Raw genomic sequence first — 20,026 nt, forward strand, 5'->3', positions numbered from 1 at the left:
GAGGAAGTTAAGAGCAATCCTGGCAGTGTGTGGGCGAGCGTTGTCATGCATGAGAATAAAATTGCGCCCCATTTGACGACGCATGGGTATTATGTGAGGACGCAAAATTTCTTCTACATAACGTTCTCCTGTCAATCCAGGAGGTGGTATGATGACAAGATTTGTGCGTTCATGCATCGATATTCCACCCCATACCATGACAGAGCCACAACCAAACGCTCGAACAGGCTCGACGCAGTTTTCTTCAAAACGCTGTCCATTACGACGCCAAACACGTACTCTTCCATCGGAACGGAAAAGACAAAACCGTGATTCGTCAGTGAACAATACATTGTTCCACTGTCTCAGAATCCAATTCTGATAAGTGCGTGCATATTGCAAACGAGCACGTCTATGAGCCACAGATAACATTGGCACTCGAGCACGAGCTCGCGACCGCAAATTTCCTTCGTGCAAACGCCTCCTGATCGTTTGAGCACTAATTTGTCTGTGCGGAAGAACTGTATTTGCAATTACTCGTGCAATTCTTGTTGGATTTCGATTTGTCTCATTAATGATGCGGCGATCTTCTCTAGCTGACATTATTCGTCTTCGACCTTGTCCTCTCCTTCGACGAAATCCGCCTGTTTCTTGATAACGAGCCCAAACTCGAGAGATGGAGGATCGATGAACACCTATTCTCCTTGCAACATAACTTTGATTTAATCCTTCTTCCAAAAGAGCAATGATTTGCGCACATTGAATTTCGTTCAAACGAGGCATTGTTACGACTATCGTTTGCTTCTTGAGTGTAATGGGAATAGGTTTACAGTTTAGAGTTTTGATGTTGTTCGTCAAAGGAGAGGACAAGGTCGAAGACGAATAACGTCAGCTAGAGAAGACAACATCGAGGTGTTACCACATCCAGCAATGAGCCCGGATTTGAATCCCATTGAACATGTCTGGGATATGATGGAAAGAAGATTGCGAGATGTGGAGAGACAACCAACAAATCTGCAGGAGTTAGGAGCAATATTACAGCAAATATGGCACGAAATTCCTCAAGCCACAATTAGGTCATGCATTAATATGCATGACCGTTTACAAGAAGTCATTCGAAGACGAGGTGGGAATACCTCATATTAAATGCGAGAGCACCCACATTTTTTATGCAACACACACACACTTGCACGCGCGCGCACACACACACACACACACACACACACACACACAGCAGAGAGGGTTTGGAGTCATAAAATACTGCGGAAGTGACGAACCGTGGGGTCCTCATCTCTGCTGTAACACACACACACACACACACACACACACACACACACACACACACACACACCGCAGAGAGGGTTTGGAGTCATAAAATACTGCGGAAGTGACGAACCGTGGGGTCCTCATCTCTGCTGTAACACACACACACACACACACACACACACACACACACACACACACACACACACGATGTGCGAAATCCGACCAGCAACCTCCCCGTGGTGCACATCGGGTAATGCTAATGCTGACGGTAACTGACCAAAATGCATACATAACTTTGATACATCCTAACTCCTCAAAAAAAAATCGTACGAACCTCTTTTTTTTTTAATTTGCAGCGAAAAGTCCAAATTTTACGATGATTATTGTGACATTTGCGAAAAAAATTCGTCCTACTCCGTGGAGTGCGTCAAACTTTGCAAATGTTCGGAGACAAAACATGTCTTTACTTTTAAAAAGACGGCGGAAGGAGGAAAGAAGAAATTCAAAATTGGCCAAATGCATCTTAAAGTAGAGACTTTAAGCTTTAAAATAAAAAAAATTTTTTCAAGTACGATAATTTTTAACGAAGTTACGATTATTTGAAGTTGTGCGAAATTTTGATATAAATGAGTGTTGCGATAATTTTGTTGCCCAGTGTATTAACAAATATATTTTTGTCTTGCTTTCTTTAATCAGTCTTTTATAATAGCATCACAGTCAATATTGTTCATATTTTTGTTCTCTATGTATAGCAACGAAAGCGCTAGAGAAAGAAAGAATTAGTCTGGTTTGCCCCACAGTCGATCTTCATAAGTAATTTTTTATCCGTTTTAATGTGGAAAACGATCTCTCTGCAGAGGCATTGGATAATGGGCTTATTAAATAAATTTCCAGTAAAGTAATGATATTAGGAAATGTTAACTTAACACTTTGCGTTTGCTCTAATTTTTTATAAACATTTTTCAAGTTTTGGGTCGGGTCCTCCCAGCGACCAGGCTTTGAGGCGTGCGCCTCATATGCCTCATGTATAATCCATCACTGGTTTCCATGTTCATTTGTTCAAATAAAATACGCAGCTTCATGCGCGATCATGTCCGCAGACTGTGAGTTCTATTTTGTTTCTAAGTTCATTTGTTCATACGCGACAAATACGTGGATCCATACGCGAATCGTTCTCTGTCACTGGCGAGTTCTCGCGGAACGTTCGTCTATAACGAGTGTTGATCTACACCAGTCATTCGCGCTACTATTTAATTATTTTAGAGGTGTATTAAACTTTAAGATTTTTATATTAATATATAAATGCATACTTCTAAGCGGAGTGAACAGTTCGGTACGCTGTTTAAAGCGTATAGAAAAAGATATCCTGATAAAATAGGAGACTTTTGTCAAAAAGAAGTGACGAAGATATGGAAGGATACAAAAAATGCAAATAAGTGTGAAGCCGAGTTCGATAATTGTATCTCGGCTTTGATCACAAATTATGAAGAGCATATAACAAAACAAAAAGCACGTAATATATTATCGTTTTTTCAAAAGGTAAGTATTGAAGCTCTTTTTCCAAAAATAATCCGCAATAGTTACAGTGACATTTTTTTCTGTAATTGTAAAAGATATGAAGCTGAAAAAAATGTGAACTGGAATAAATTACTTCATGTGAGATTTAAGAATTTTTTATTAGTTAAAAATATGTTTTTTCGGTGTTAACATTATAAAAATTTCTTTAGCCCTCATGTTGTTAGTTACCTAAATGTATCTATACCAATTTCATACAAATAAAAATGAGTTGTCAAGGTTTGATCTAATTTTCGATCTCAGATTTATCAAAATTTTAGGGTTATTTAAAAATTATCTTTTAATCCCAATTAGAACTAGAGTTATGAAAATTCATTTTTCGACGCTAAACCTTTTATTAATTAAATAAAAAAATTAATGAATAATATAAAAGTACTTTTTTAATTTTCTATATGCTTATTCGAACAATATAGAGCTCGCAGATTTAAATAAATATTTTAAAACTTTATATAAATAATTTAAAAACCATTTATTTCAAAAATTATCGAAATTCATTCATTATAAACAAAATTAGTTATTTCTAAAATATTATATAAAATTGTATTTTTTAAATCAAGAGACGCGCCTATGTCTCTCTCTTTGTCTCTTCTCTAAATGAACGAGCGAGAGAACCGACCGCCGCCTCTTTTACGCGAATCAGTGAGTTCAAGCATACCGAGATTATCAGATCTCAGTAACGGCTAAACCGATCAAGTTCTGAGTAGTCTCAATCGATAGCTTGGGGTCGAATTGTATAATAAAAGTGATTTTATTTTTTCTCTCCGTGCCCTACAAGCGGAGATATCGCAATGCAAATTCTAAGTTTTTGATATTTTGATGTAAGAGACGTCATTGTCATTGTCGACCTCAAGAATTCTCCCTTTCACATTTTCGATTATTTTAGACTCCGCCTGCTGCAGTGTCTAGTGTAGCTCCTTCGTCTAGCGGTGCATCGCTTGCTCAGACAACATCTTGCGCTTATCTCGCAGCAAGAGAAACTATAGACAATACAGATAATAAAGACGATGTAGATGACCATGAAATCGATGCAGCCTCTTCATTAGTATCAAGGAAATACTCGACACCCGGGCAAGAGGCTGCGGCAAAGAATATCATGGTCTTGGAAAAGCGATTAAATTCTCTGCTTTTAGCTCGCGACTCATTTCACTCTAGCGACATCGAGGATGAAATTAAAAAAATTAAAAAAACGCTAGAAGAAGCAAGATTTGAAAAGAAAGAAGAGATTTGAAAAGAAAGAAGAGTAATGCTGCCTATCAAAAAAGCACCGTGATAATAAGAAGGCGAAAATGAGCGAAATATGCACGGAATTTCCTGTGGTGAAAGTGAAATTGCACCAGCGAGACAGGGTTGGCAGACCCCGAATAGAAGAGAATCAGCCACTCCTCCTGAAAACTATCATCGACATTGCGATGTTTGGCAGTGCTGCGGATGACCGAAGGCGCTCCGATATAATTCGTAGCATCAAAACTCTTGATGAACTTCATGAGGAGTTGCTTAAACTAGGTTTTTCATTTAGCAGATATATAATATAAACTCTATTCTTAAATGACTTTCTTGAATTTTATCCAGACTGAAATTAATATTTACAAAAATCTTAATCCCTTTATATTAGATCCGCAACCTATCTACGACTCTTGCCTAAAAACTCACGCACTCTAGAGGGACAGCGTCATGTGAAAACGGTGCCCGTAAGACTTACTCGCGCACAAACAGACTTGCATCGTAAGCACGTGGATAGCCCTTTTGCCACGGCCTCCATAAGATATCTAGAATGCCTTGCTTCTCTTCTTGGTCCGTCGCAAGTGTGTTTTATTTCACAGGACGATAAGGCCCGAGTGCCGATAGGATTAACAGCAGCAAACAAACAAGCTCCACTATTAATGCATGTCGAGTACCGTGTATCATTACCCGACCATGATTGGGTGGTAGCAGCGAGACACAAACTTATACCTTCTGTTTACGCTGGAATATGCATTAGCTCTAAACAAATGGGCTGTCCTAAAGCTGTGGGCTATTCGGGTCCGACTTTTATAGCCATCAGAAGTGGCAAGCATTCCTCGTCCACAGCATCCACCCACGCACGGGATTTGCACGCACTTCTAGATCTGGAGGCGTTTCATGCATTAGCAAGAACAGAGGAGGGCAGTGTGAAGCCAGTTTTGATTTTAACTGTAGATGGCGGACCGGATGAGAACCCGCGCTACAGCAAGGTGATTGCCCATGCTATCAGCTATTTAAAAAAATATAATTTAGATGCTATATTTGTTGCCACAAACGCACCAGTTAAAATACAATATTTTGTGAATAAAGTTACTTTTAATTTTTACGACATTCCGAGCTTATATATTTTATTATTGGTAAAAAATTCTTATAGGCAGAAGCGCCTTTAACCGAGTAGAACGTTGCATGGCTCCCTTGACCCATGAACTTGCTGGTCTTATTTTGCCCCATGACAAATTTGGGACACATCTCAATGTACAGGGGAAGACTGTCGATAAAGAACTGGAGCTCAAAAACTTTGAATATGCTGGTCGAGCTCTAGCAGAGGTATGGAGCAGCCTAACAATCGATGGACATCCAGTGCACGCACAGTATGTTCCTCCAGGGGAAAAGCTTGATACCTCCGAAGAATGTGATGCTAAATGGTACAGCCGTCATGTCCGAGAAAGCCAGTATTTGCTTCAGATTGTGAAGTGTAACTCGCATGATTGTTGTTCCATTACTCGGAGTGGGTTAAAAAGGGTGCTGTCAGAAGGATTTCTTCCCCTTTCAATTCGAGTGACGCAAACAACGCATGATTTAGTCGTCACCGAGAATGAAACAGATGGGAGTTTCTTAGATTTGATGACTCGTATCTCTCTCAAACTGAATCCCGATTCAAGAGGTTTTTTGCAGGTAGAAAATTGATTAAATTACACATATTTCAAAACAGTACAAATACATACAGTATGTTTGCACTTGTAATATATTTTTGACGAATTATATTACAGGTTCCATATGATCTTTTTTGCCAATCCATAAAATCGCAATTGGATGGGCGTATTTGCAAAACGTGTGGCTTGTACCATGCTTCAAAAAAATCTTTATTACATCATTCGAAGCATGTGCATTTCCAGAAAGAGGATGCACATGCTTCGAATAATGTAATAAAGATCAGAATAGCTGCTCGACGCAGTGGAGAAGTTCTCTGCGTCATCAAAGATCCTGTATTGGGGTGTGAAGATACAGAGTGGATGGAAGAAACAGAAGTAGAGGCAGATAGTAACAGCGACTCGCACTTTATTGATCAGGAGGATATTGTGATAAATAATATGAGTAATTGGTTGAGAGGACCATTTGAAAATGACGATTGAGTGTTGATAATTACAATTAAATGAAATAAAAGATTTTATTAATTTTGCCAATAACATATTGTATTCTTATAATTCTCACAATATTTTAAGGATATGTATTTTGCACACTGATACTATATCCTCTCTACTCTCAGTTATTTAAAGAATCATATAGTTGCGTTGAAAACAAAAAAAAAAATACGCCAAAATGAATTGTTATTAGTAATATCAGCAAATTAGACATTTTCAGAATTTACATCGAGCATATAGGAAAATCTTACGTAATTTTTTGCGGTGGGGGGGGTCTTAGAAAATCTGACATTTGCTTACATTGGGGAGGGGGGGACTGAAAAATGGCTAAAAATTTGCTTACGTAATATATAGACGGCTCCTAATAGTTACTCTCTAAAAGATGTTTGATTGTATTGAGGATGATGACAATTTCATGGACTTTATAGAAGATGAGGTTTTAGAGGAATCATCTGACGAAAAGTCTGTGTTGTCCGACGAAAGTGCATATATCAGTGAATGTTGTGAAAGTCTTGATGATCTTGTAGAAAGAGTCGTGCCATCTCCGGAACTCCATGCATTAAGTTTAAATACAAAATACTACATGTTTCAATTTTATTATTATTCGATGGAAGAGCCAGGCATATACTCAGTGTGTATGATAAGGTTTTTGGACAATGAAATGGGATTAATGCGCGCGGTCTGAGACCACGAGATCGGTCCCCTTGGTGAACTCTTCGGTCAATATTGCTCCGACTGCGCATTGCCTTTACTTACATATTTTCCAACCAATATGTGTCCAGTCTGTATATCTCAACAATAAAATAACATAAAAAAAATGGTTAGTCATATTGCAGACGACGAGTTTATAGACATAGTGAATGATGCATTTGAAAATGCAGAAATAAATTTTAAAGATTTGATAGACGAAGAGATGTCAAATGATAGCGAATGTGAAAGTGATTTAAGTGAGCATCCTGCCTTTTGTGTTGTGTTAATGGACGAAATACGCGCTTTGAATGATCGCAAACATTGTATGATACAATTTTATTACTCGACGAGTGGTGCTCTCGCAGTACAACATGCATAGTTGAGATGTCTGACATCGAATTGGACTCAATGGATGCCGTTCAAATCCATGAAAGTGATTCTCTTGGACGACTTTACGGCGGACGTTACTGCTCCAAATGCGGCGAATCTATGTTTATGTATACTCCATTTAACATGTGCAGAGTGTGCATACATTGAAAAATTATATGTTGACTTTAAACGCAGTCAAAAATGGATATTGACGACGCAGTGCCTGATATAGATTGTGATGTAGAAGATATCCTGAAAGTTCTTGATACTTTGCCGGAGGAAACCGATCGACGAGTATTGCTAGTGAAATTCTTACGCTATCGAGAATTAGGTATACGCGGGACCTGTGAACGTGCCGTGAGACAAGGTGTTAGCATCAACTATGTGGGTGTTGCCGACTTGTCATTTCCAATGCGAAGGAAAGTGTATACGTGGACACGAAACAATTTGTGCACGTTTGACATTTATGCTGATGATGATGATTATGATTATGATGATGATGATGAATATCTTTTTATTCGTCATGAGTATGGACGAAGAATTGGTATGGTATTCGATTCGTTAGCAAAAGACATTAAATCCTATGCCTATTACCAAAATTATCTGCACATTATAATTCCCACCGGTAATGGAAAGTGCACCGAATAAACGTGTACTCATGGTTCACCAACTACGATGAACCTGACTGAAATTCTTTGTATAATAATTGGTGTAAAACGTATTATATTCAGTACGACGACGACGAAGAAATTCCCTTGGACCGAGTTGATCAGTGGTCGGAAATAACAACTCGCTTTTTTGAAGCAAAGTTTGCACGAGATCAATATCGCGTTCAGAGCATCAATCGATACTGTAATTCGTGTTGTCTATATACGTGCAAGTGCTGTTTGACATTTTATAGTACGTGCTAATAATTGAAAAAATGAAAAATAGTGAGCAAGTGGAACGCGAACTGCTCGAGCAATGCTCGCAAATCGCAAATTTAGCTGAATGTTTTGATTGGTTGCAACGATGCGACGAGTGCTTCGCGCAGCTCGAAGAACATTGTAGTGCCAAACGTCCTCGACTTGCCGTGGGAAAAAGACAATCACTTGTGTCAAGAATCGTCCGACTCAAAGGTGAAAAAGCGCAGTTAGAAAGACGTTTTGTGCACGTTGGTGGCAATTATGCAAGTACTAGAGCCGGTGATAAAAAATCGCTCGTATGGCGCGAGATCGAGGCCGCGTTCAAGAATCGCATTGTGACTGGCGCGATTCTTGTCTATGTCTATAAACTCGTCGTCTGCAATATGATCAACCATTTTTTTTATGTTATTTTATTGTTGAGGTATGCAGATTGGACACATAATGGTTGGAAAATATGTAAATAAAGGCAATGCGCAATGGGAGCAATATTGACCGAAGAGTTCACCAAGGGAATCGGTCTCGTGGTCTTGGACGGCGCGCATTAATCTCATTTCATTGTCCGAAAACCTTATCATACACACTGAGCATATGCCTGGCTCTTCCATCGAATAATAATAAAATTGAAACATGCAGTGTTTGGTATTTAAACTCAATGCATGGAGTTCCGGAGATGGCACGACTCTTTCTACAAGATCATCAAGACTTTCACTACAATCACTGATATATGCACTTTCGTCGGACAACGCAGATTCTTCGTCAGACGATTCCTCTAAAACTTTATTTTCTATAAGGTCCATAAAATTGTCATCATGCTCAATATGATCAACCATCTTTTAGAAAGTAACTATTACTACTGATTTACTGTCCACATCGAGATTGATCGTATAATACATTTGCCAAACTTATAACCGAAACATGAGTTTTGTTTAATAGATCAAAATATTAAAACTTTTTCCTTGCATCATCTAAATATTGTTTCAACGTGCAGCAGCCAGATTATCGGCGTTTATCTTTACTAAGAAAGAAACTTTTTCCTTGCAAGATTAGACATACCACTGGGCGGCAACCGGGTACGAAAGAGAGCTCACGTAAACAAATCCAAATATTATTTACACGTGTCATTAGAAGCCGGACTATCGGCGCTTTTCTTTACTAAGAGAGAAAAAGAGAGAAAAAGATATCTTGCAAGATTAGACATGCCACTGGGCAACAACCGCGAATGAAAAAGAGCTCACGTGAGACCCGAAAAATCCTCCCCCCCCTTACCCTACACGCGGCACATTTCAAAGGTTAAATTTATTTAACCTATATCGGTCAAGAACATGGTCCTCGCGTTATCGCTGTTTATTTAAACATTGATTACGCAGAACTACCGGTTAGGTTTACCCGCGTGTTCCCGTTTTAATCTTTCTCTCCCCACCCGGTTTGATCCACCCGCGTGACCTTATCTCCGGTTAGGTCCCCCCGCGCGCCCCGAAATATTCTCCCCTTTTCCCGCACCCCTCTAACATCCCCGAGTTAGAATCCGCATATGCATTCTACTCATACTATATCAATATCATCAAGATAAATAAATACACTTATTAAAAAAAAAGAATATTTTACCCATCCGGGAGCAAACTCGGATCTTACGATTGTGAAGCAAGCACCTAACGCACGGAGCCGACTGCACTGGTTGGGAGAACAGTTACCGAAGCCTTATATGGCGCGCCGCGGTATGGGCAATTTTCACAAATTTATTATATTGAAACTAAGGCTTATTCGATCAAACGTCGGGAGACGTAAACTTTTTTTTTTATTTCCTGAATAATTAAAAAAATTGGGATCGAAATCCCAGGATGACTTATCTGAATCTCCCCTTGTCAGCCACGGAGTTGGCAGAGAGGCTGGTTTGTTACGGGTGGGGAAATAAAAGAGAGCGAGAGAGTTTAAAGGGGACCAATTAAATAGGAAAATTAATAATATTAGGAGTACAAATTGAAAACCGCCGTTTTTTGTCAAAATTTGAGGATTGATTGTTGAAAAATGGTTACATACTTATTCTTGAAAGTATTGTCCATCGCTGGCCACTACTTTCTCCCACCTTTCGGGCAGCATACGAATCCAGCGTCGAAAAAACTGCTCGTCTTTTGCGGCGATCCACGAATCGACCCAGTTTTTGGCCTCTTCGTAATAATGGAAGTGCTGCTCAGCCAGGCCATACGCCATTGATCGGAACAAGTGGTAATCTGAAGGGGCGATGTCAGGAGAATACGGCGGATGAGGTAAGACGTCCCATTTCAATATTTCCAGATAGGTTTTAACGACCTGAGCAACATACGGCCGAGCGTTGTCGTGCAGCAACATCACTTTTTCGTGTCTTTGCTCGTATTGTGGCCGTTTTTCCTGCAATGCTTGGCTCAAACGCATTAGTTGTGTTCGGTAGCGAGCTCCTGTGATGGTTTCACCCGGTTGCAACAGCTCATAATAAATCACGCCGAGCTGGTCCCACCAAATACACAGCATGAGCTTCGAGCCATGGATGTTTGGCTTGGCCGTCGATGTTGATGCATGGCCGCGGTAGCCCCACGATTTTTTTCGCTTTGGATTATCATAATGGATCCACTTTTCATCGCCGGTTACAATACGATGCAGAAAACCATTCCGTTTTTGCCGTTGGAGCAGCTGTTCGCACGCGAAAAAACGCCGTTCGACGTCTCTCGGCTTTAATTCGTATGGCACCCAGTGTCCATGCTTTTGGATCATTCCCATGGTTTTCAAACGATGTGAAATAGCTTGTTGAGTCACGCTCAATGAATCTGCAAGCTCCTGTTGCGTTTGAGATGAATCTTCATTCATTAATGTTTCCAATTGTGCGTCTTCAAACTTTTTCACCTGTCCGGGACGCTCCTTGTCTTCTGCGCCGAAATCACCACTTTTGAAGCGTTGGAACCATTCTCGATACGTTCTTTCACTAATGGAAGCCTCACCATAAGTTTTTACAATCATTCGACGCGCCTCAGCCGCAGATTTTTTCGAATTGAAGGCAAAAAGCAAAACTTCCCGCAAATGACGCTTATTGGGCACAAATTTCGACATTTTTGATCACAAAAAAATATATAACGCCGATAAAAATTCACAACTGCAATGATAAGGAATTGTTGCCAGATGCCCAACCTTACATTTAAAATTTTTGATCTAACGTTTGGCGCCAGCATTTACCGCTGGCGCCATCTACTGGAAAACGGCGGTTTTCAATTTGTACTTCTAATATATTTCTGCTGATTTCGGACATTAAATCACAAAGCTCTGCAACAATTTCTCGCGACTCGGGCGCAGCCGGAAAATACCACGCGGTCGTCTGTACGAGCTCACAGAATGGAGAAAGTCAGGATTCAACTCTAATCAACGGCGGATAACATACGCCGTGCACAGTCAAAACTCGCTACACGCGCACTCTCATTCTGCACAATATTACATTCGGCTCGAAGTACTCAATTGGAACTACGCGATCGCCAATCATAGACACATCTACCATAAACGCTACTGCGAACAACACAAGAATATTACAACAGTTAACGCGACTTGGCTGTGTTGTTGGCGACGCTCTTAGTAAACGGAACCCAAGAAAGTTAGCACGCGACTTGATCAGATGAGGCGCACGACGGCAGAGCACGCGGATAGCACGCGATCACTTGTGTGCTCCAATTTCGGCGGAAGATGTTACAGCGAACTTAGACTCTCATTACGATTACCGCACGCGCGACCTATCTGATTGGCGAAATTGTTGGCTTTACAATAGTCTTGTTTGTCTCACCACGACGCTGGCCTTGCTCGAAAGATCGTCCTCGAAGCGTAAGCAGCTTCGGTCGTCCCGGCTCGTGACGGCACTTGCAACGATCCACAGCAAAATGATCGATAGCGCGAGGAAATTTGGCAGGCGGCACGCAGGATCTCTCGCCTCATGCACGGGACTCGTCGCGCCCCGCTATTGGTTCCGCTTTATTACGCGGTCTTTGCGATCCGCTAACCAGGCTGTCGCGCTGCGGCGCGCAATTCGAGGTATGTCGATGTCTTCGGGCAGCTCGCGACTTTTTCCGTGGTTTTTCGGAGGCCGGCGGCTATCCTTACGGACTCTTCGATGTCCCCTGCCTCCGCGCTCGGGACCAAATCAGGAATATCTTCTTGCAGCTCCTCTTCGACACGATGATCTGTGTGGAGTGTCGACATCCCTTTTGTCCGACCTCCCCTCTTTGCGTCCTGCAATATTCAGCGGCCTTACTGTTGCGTACGGTCGCGACGGTAAAAGATAACGTAATTAATTAAATTGAGATCACCTGTCGTGCGCGCTACTGCGATTCTGCGCACGATCCGTAAAGCTCCGGGTAACGGTACGTTCTCTTTCTTGCAGTTTTCTTCTTGCCGGGTAAGACCCCGTCGGTACAAAATTGGTATTTTCTAACCGCCGATCTGCAAATTGTCACTAAAATTGACGGATGAACACATGCACACAAAACAAAGACGCGAAATTATTAGCGCACGCGCCGACACGTCCGCCTTTGAGCCGAGTGGACGTAGAGCCGCAGCGTGCGCGGACTGCCGAACAGGATGTCACGTCACAGCGCACATATGAATAAAAAAGTTTTTTTATTTATTTTTATGTTTATAGCTATATTTTGTATTGTGGAAAATACAAAATATCTTAAAATCAATGAAGGCAGCAATTAAATGTTTCAGCTTATAAACTTAGCAATAAATTTTATTTCTATTCTGCTTCTTACACTGGATAAATTAAATTAATTCATATTCACAGATTAGAATAAACATAGTTTTTTGAGTTAAAACTCAATTCACTCAATAAATAATTTGGATATAATCTGAAATTCTTTTGAGGATAAACGGATTATTCGAAAAATTCATAAACCAATTATTGAAATGTTTTACTAGTAGGTTCAAGTCATATTTATAGCCATAATTTCAAATGTCAAATTGCTTTCTCTTTTAATTGTCAATTATGCAAAATACATAAATTTTGAGGGAATTATTGTAATTTTTAATAATAGACGATATCTCATTTGTTAAATTTGTATTTAGTTTTTTAAATTTATATTTGTCTAAAAAGGACTCCTAAATGATCAATAACTTATCAATATTACACAGTATTAAATTATTTTTAATAACAATATTCCTTGAAAATTTTTTTTAGAATTTTTCATATAGTTCTTCAGAATGGTTTTTATGTTTTGATGAAAAGTATATTGCTTTTTATTAAACAACAGCTCATTGCCGAAAAAGCTCAGTCAAAATTGGAATTATTTGAAATATCTAAAGAATTATGTTTAAAAGAGCTTTGATAAATTTTCTGTCTGGAAATTGGAACCTTTGAGGTATAATTCATCAACTTTCAAATTTTTTGAACTTTTAGTATTTTATTATCTATTTAATTATCAAGTTATGATTATTAGTACTATAAAACGTGTGATATTAATGCAAAATTACTTTTTTTAAAAAGGCGCCAAATATGTGCGTGTGTACCTCTCAAATTTTTGTTTTTTTTTCCAAAACCCAAGTGGTACTCTCTTTGTATCTTCATTGAAAAATTTTTTTATTCTAACCCATGTGATACTCTCTATAATTTTTATACGAAACTTAAATGATACTATTTTTCTGTATTATCATTAAAAAATCTTTTTATTCTAATCTAAATGGTATTTACTTAAAAATAAATATTTTAGATTTAATTCGATTTTAGATTTAATTATATCTAAACGTATTTTTCTAAAAAAATGTATGAAATCCTTAAATTGTGCCAGTTATAAGGAGAATATATTGCTTTTGGAAATAACTGCTGTACTATTTTTAACAATTAAAATGGAAGTGATAGTATTTTTATTTTTTTAATAAAATCTGAGTGGTAGAATCTAATTTCTTTTTGAATAAAATTCAAATAATACTATTCAAATAATATATTCTGTGTTTCTAATGAAAAATCTGTTCTAACCCGAGTGAATGTATTTAATTGAAAAAAGCTTTAATGGAATATACATATAACATTTAATCTCAAAGAATTAAAGAGAAAACAGAAATATAAAATTTTATTGAAATAAAGTTTTTAAACTACAAAAACTTGGCGCTGCTAGATAAGAACAGTAATGAAGGAATTGACATTAAAATGAATGCGATAATTGTAAGATACGCGTTATAAAAATAATTTTGCGAAGTAAGTTAAAGATTAAATTTTTTTAACATTTAAGTAACTTTGTAAGTCATTATAATTTTTTAAATTACTGTAACTATTATATTTTACAACATTATCGGAATTGTAACATATTGAAGACGGACAAGTATGTAGCAAGTAGAGCAGGAAAGAGACGATTGAATGATAGGAACTCAGCGTATAATTGTACAAAACACAAGTATATATGTAGACTTAGAATTATACAGAGAGAGTACTGTGAAGGATTGCGCACAGACCGCGTGTCAGAAGAAACGCGGGAGAGAGAAGAAGACAAAGAAGGCACGAAGCGAGTGTGTATGGTGTCACGAAATTGCATTCGTAGGCGGATGCAAGTATTGATAGATCGATCCTCGTAAAGCTTTTTCCACGATGCTACTACGCCGCGGACGATGTGATTGTGAGATCTCCAACACCCTCCTTCAAACTTGAGTCCGGGCAACTTGGAGGTTTCCTACTCCGATTCCTTTGATGCAGAATTGATGTTTCTTGTTTGATAAAGCATTGGTCAGTACATCTGCGATTATTTCTTTAGTAGGTGTGTAGACGAGACTTATTGGTCGATTAAAGCTTGTCTGATAAAATGGCACTTTATGTCAATATGCTTTGATCGTGAATGAAATATCGGGCCGCGAGTTTTTTGGCTCCTTGATTGTCGTTGTGAAGTGTCACCGTTGATAGAGATGACAGATCAATTTCAGATAAGAATCTGGATAAGTAAATCGCTTCCCTGGCGGCGTCTCCAAGCACAGTATACTCGGCTTTGGTGGATGAAAGCGCTACTGTTCTCTGTTTCTTCAATTCCCAAGAGATGGCTGCGTTTGAGATAGGAAAACAGTTCCGGTGCTTACACCGGATCTTAATCGACAGTTACAACTGCCCCAATTTGCGTCTGCGAACTCGATAAGGCAATTGTTGCTCTTAGTGTAGGTTAAACCGTGTCTGATAGTCCCTTTGAGGTATTTGAGTATCTTTTCGGCGTATGTGTGGTTTTGCTGTAGGGTGTGATGCATTGATTCAGTGCACTAACGGCATAAGTAATATCGGGGCGAGTCTCTTACGTTAAGTACATCAACGAACCTAGGAGCTCACAATAAGGAAGTGCAGGATCATTAGTGTGTATTGTCGTCGTTATCCTGTAGTTTTGCACCAATATTTGTGGGAATTTGCGAAGGTTTGCAGTTGCTCATGCCGAACCTCTCTAAAATGTCACGAATATATCCAGATTGAGAGAGGTGGATACCTTCCCTAGTTCGATGTACCTTTATCCCCAGACAATACTTGATGGCGCCGAGATCCTTGATCATGAATGCATTGGCAAGCTTTTTCTTTATCCATTTAATGTAAACTGCATGTTGAGATGCAATGATTATGTCATCTACGTATACTAACAAGAGGACGTGGTTGTTTTGATCGTGATAGACACATGGCTCAGCGTTGGTGGGTGTCAGCCCGAGGCTCCCTGAGGGTTGTGTCCAGTTTCGAGTACCATTGTCGTCCGGCTTGCCGAAGGCCGTATATGGCTTTGTTAAGCCTGCAAACCTTGTCACCTGTTTTTAATTGTGTTAGCATTTCCTTTGCTTTATTGATAAGTTGAGTGTCGGATTCCATTGCGACGATTCTTTTGATTATGAGTTGCAGGGATTTTAATTTCTTTATGTGAACTGTTGTGTCTATGATTCCATTGAGATATGCAGTGGTGATGTTTATTTGTGAGATCTGCATATCACGCTCAATGCCAATGAGTAACCACAACCGCTGCCATGAGTAACCTCAGCGATCCGAGTCTTGCCACCGGGGCGTGTCATGAAAATTAATGCCAGGGCGCTGCAACTCTTGGCGACAACACGGGCTTTTCTCCGTTTGAGTTTTTTGTTGGGTTTGTAACTGTTTGTAATTTGTTTCTCAGTACGATGCGGCAACCAATTACCCTGTCATGGTCTGGTCTGTCTACGAGCGTCCAAGTGTCGTTCCTAACCAAAGATTTTACCTCATTATATATAGCATCTCGCCATTCCTCTTTGTTGGGACCTGAAACAGCTTGTGAAAAGGGGATCTCAAATGCAGACATTATAAATTGCGCGTCAAATCATTTGGAATCGGATTCTTCGCTTTCCGGTGTATCCCGTATAGCGTTGTTGGCCCGATTTGGTTCTCGCTGTTGTGAGGATCCTCTTAGGTGATATTGTTTTGCAGGACGGCCAGATTTTTCGCTAAGTATCCGTCCGAGCGCCCTGGGCCGCGTGCGAGGTGGTTTTGTGGATAGCGTGGAATTTTTTTAACTTTTTTGTTAGACGACGGAATGATGTGAACATTAGATTCTTCGGCCGATGCGTTGGCTATTTCCTCCATTTGGTCGTCCTCTGGTCGATTCACGGTTCTGTTACTTCCAATTTCAGTTGTATGTGAGTCACTAGGTTTGTTTTTGTCATTGAGGATTCCTTTTATTTTGTTCTCTGGGTTGTCATCTGCGATCTCTTTCTGTGAATCGATTTGATTGATTTTGTCTAAGAATTTTACATCTGTTACGACTATAATCTTTTAATTTTTGGGAACCCAAATGCGATAACCTCGCGAAGTGTTGTAACCGACTAAGATGCTGTCGATGGTTTTTGGTTCGAACTTTTCTTCGTTCGGTGTTTTATTTAGAAATAGCATTTTGCATCCGAATGATCGGAGATGGCTTATGTCAGGTTTTCTAGAGCTCGTATGGCGTTGCCCATCTAGGCTCTTAGAGATGCAACGATTGTGTATGTGATTTGCCGTATTAATGGCTTTAGTCCAGAAGTGAGTCGGTAGATTAGATTGATCCAATAAACATCATGCAGTTTCAATCAAAGTGCGATTCTTGCGTTCTATTCTGCTCAGGGTGTGAGGTATAGTTAGTTAACGTTGAATGCTTGATTCCTTTAGCAGTGTGTCCATGACGGAGTTACAAAACTGCTTCCCGTTATCCGAATGGAAGGCCTTTTTTTTGAGGCTAGTCTGATTCTTGATGAATTTCTTGTATTTGATAAATTTAGCCGAAGCTTCACTCTTGCTTTTCAGGAAGTAGATGACACCGTCTAGAGTGGTCGTCAGTGATTGTCATGAAGTAACGTGCGCCTTCTAGTGAATTAGTGCACATTGATCTGCACAGATCAAAGTAAATAATTTTGGCGCGACGTTGGGATCTGTGAACACGAGGATTAAACGGTAAGCTACTCAGTTTTTGTTTGATGCATATCTTGCAATTGGAGATTTTGTTGTTTTTTCGGAGCTTAAGTTCTGATGCAGCTTGCGTCTTTAACATCCGCAGGAGATTGTTTATATTTAGATGTCCGAGTCGTTTGTGCCAGATTTTGATTCTATATTTCTTCCTTTGTGTGGCGATGTTTGTTTCTTGGGTGGATGCTTCCAGGAGGTATAAGTTGTCTTTTCGTTTGACAATGAGTTTGGTATTTTCTTGATCGTCCTGTATAGTTGCCTGTTTTGAATCGAATAATATACGATAACTTTTATCTACGATTTTGGCTACGGATAACAGATTGATCCTTAGATCCGGAACATATAGTGCATCTTCTAATTTGATCCGTTTATCTTGATCCTTAATTTGTATCAGGAGCTCTCCTTTCGGGACTTCTCCTTTTGCTCTTACTGAGCTGGTCGTACTGTTGGCTAATTTGATATCATTCTGTGTACTTATTGGCTTGGTCATCATTCGGATATCTTTGCACAAGTGGAATGTGCATCTACTGTCAAGGCATCACTGGCTTGATGCTGTGTTTCCCGCAGCTCCGGTCGAGTATTGGACGACCTCAGCAAAGAAAGTGTCGATCTCCGTGTTATTTGCCTTGTCTATTTCTTGCTTCTTCCGTTTCCGATAATCCGCATATTTGTGTCCGATCATTTTATAGAAAGAACATTTGTATTTGAAACGAGTAGGAGCCTTTGCATCGTTTTTGTTTCGCGGTGTAGATGCATGTTTAGGGTTATGTTGCGATGCGCAAGCATTGCTCCCAGTGGCTTGATTTCGTGTTTCATGTTCCTTGAAAATTTTTATTTTTAATTGTTTGGCGCTTGGTAGTGTATCGTGAGATTTGATTGCGCATCTGAAGTTCTTAAAGCTACTAGGTAAATTGTAGAGGAGCATGATGGAGAGGAGGTCTTTGTTGACATTCACTTCCATGGATTCTAGTTTATCAATCGCGTCGAAAAATTCAGCTATATTTCTTTACGTCACCGCTTTCTGACATTTTAGTTTGGATGAGGCGTTTGAGTAATGTTGCTTTGTGCACAAGGCCTTTGGAATCGTATATCGATTTTAACTTGTCTTATATATCTTTTGAAGTTATGTAACCGCGTACTTGTTTTAGTTCCGTGGGACTTATAGTGAGGATAAGATTAGATTTTGCCTACGGTCTTCGTTCTCCCATGCGGCGATGACGGTATGGCCGGGTCATTGGCGGTGTCTGGACCTTCCGAGTATGGTTTTTCGCCGTTCACGTAATACCTGTGTCATTCTTTACAACAAGCAACGCTTTCATTTGGATGACCCATGTGTCGTAATTGTCTTTGGTCAATGTTTTGAGTTGCGTGGAATTTACGATGTTTGTGTAAGTCATCGTTCCGCGTTGTTGTTGACTTACAGTTGTGTGAACACTTAATGGCGGTCACGCGCAACACGTATCACGTTTGTTATCAATCTAAGTGTCGTCTGTCGCTCTGGGCCCATAATCTGTAGCAAGTAGAGCAGGAAAGGGACGATGATTGAATGATAGGAACTCAGTGTGTAATTGTACAAAACACAAGTATATATTGTAGACCTTAGAATTGTACAGAAAGAGTACTGTGAAGGATTGCGCACAGACCGCGTGTCAGAAGAAACGTGGGAGAGAGAAGAAGACAAAGAAGGTACGCCAAGCGAATGTGTACGGTGTCACGAAATTGGCACTTGTAGGCGGATGCAAGTATTGATAGATCGATTCTCGTAAAGCTTTTTCCACGATGTTACTACGCCGCAGACGATGTGTTTGTGAGATCTCCAACAAAGTAAATCCGAAACATGTTTATGTACATAATTGTATACGTAATCTGCTTATAGAAAAACTTTAAATTTTAAAGTATTATTGTTAAATCTTTATCTCGCTCTATTTAACCTTGTTTATCATTTGTTATAATATTTTGTTAGATATTTTTAGTTTAAAAGTAATTATTATTTTTATTGTTACGTCATTATATTGTTGTATGCTTGTCTTGAGGAAACGACTAATATCGATTTGTGCGAGGCGATCTATGTGCGCAACAGGAGAAGATCGTTTCTTGTCAACGGTTGTTGTGATCGTTGTCGTCTTGATCTTTCTTACGAATTGTCACATTCTTATATTAAAGTTATCGTTTTAAAAGTCTGTTTTTTTATTTTGGGAGTGCGCGTGTTATTGTCACAGTATGAGTGTGTGATAACGAGACGACTTTCTTGGTCGTAACATATTTAGATTATATTTAGACATCTAACAACGCCAAGTTTTTGTAAAAATTTTTTATTTTACTAAATTTTATATTTCTGTTTCTTTTTTGAGATTAATTGTTATATGTATATTCCATTGAACCTTCTTTTAATTAAATACATCTACTTGGGTTAGAACAGATTTTTAATTCAAACACACACATAGTATGAATTTTCAAAA

The 20,026-nt window shown here is 39.3% G+C and overlaps 2 protein-coding genes across 6 annotated transcripts in view; both read left to right on the forward strand.

The window, feature by feature from the left end:
- Window positions 1-20,026, forward strand: part of LOC105199766 — a 116,877-nt gene that overhangs the window by 89,461 nt on the left and 7,390 nt on the right. The gene's annotated exons all lie outside the window — the stretch shown is intronic.
- On the forward strand, window positions 1,808-6,351 carry LOC113005141. 2 transcript variants are annotated; one of them, XM_039454539.1, is made up of 3 exons: window positions 1,808-5,030; window positions 5,195-5,715; window positions 5,811-6,351. In XM_039454539.1, the coding sequence occupies exons 2-3, from the start codon at window positions 5,227-5,229 to the stop codon at window positions 6,171-6,173; spliced, it is 852 nt and encodes a 283-aa protein (XP_039310473.1). In that variant the 5' UTR covers window positions 1,808-5,030; window positions 5,195-5,226; the 3' UTR covers window positions 6,174-6,351. The 2 variants fall into 2 exon arrangements, with proteins under 2 accessions (XP_039310473.1, XP_025996071.2); XM_026140286.2 differs by having other exon boundaries at window positions 1,808-5,715.

The sequence above is a fragment of the Solenopsis invicta genome, chromosome 10 (genome assembly GCF_016802725.1).
Source record: "Solenopsis invicta isolate M01_SB chromosome 10, UNIL_Sinv_3.0, whole genome shotgun sequence".
NCBI classification, from domain to species: Eukaryota; Metazoa; Arthropoda; class Insecta; order Hymenoptera; family Formicidae; genus Solenopsis; species Solenopsis invicta.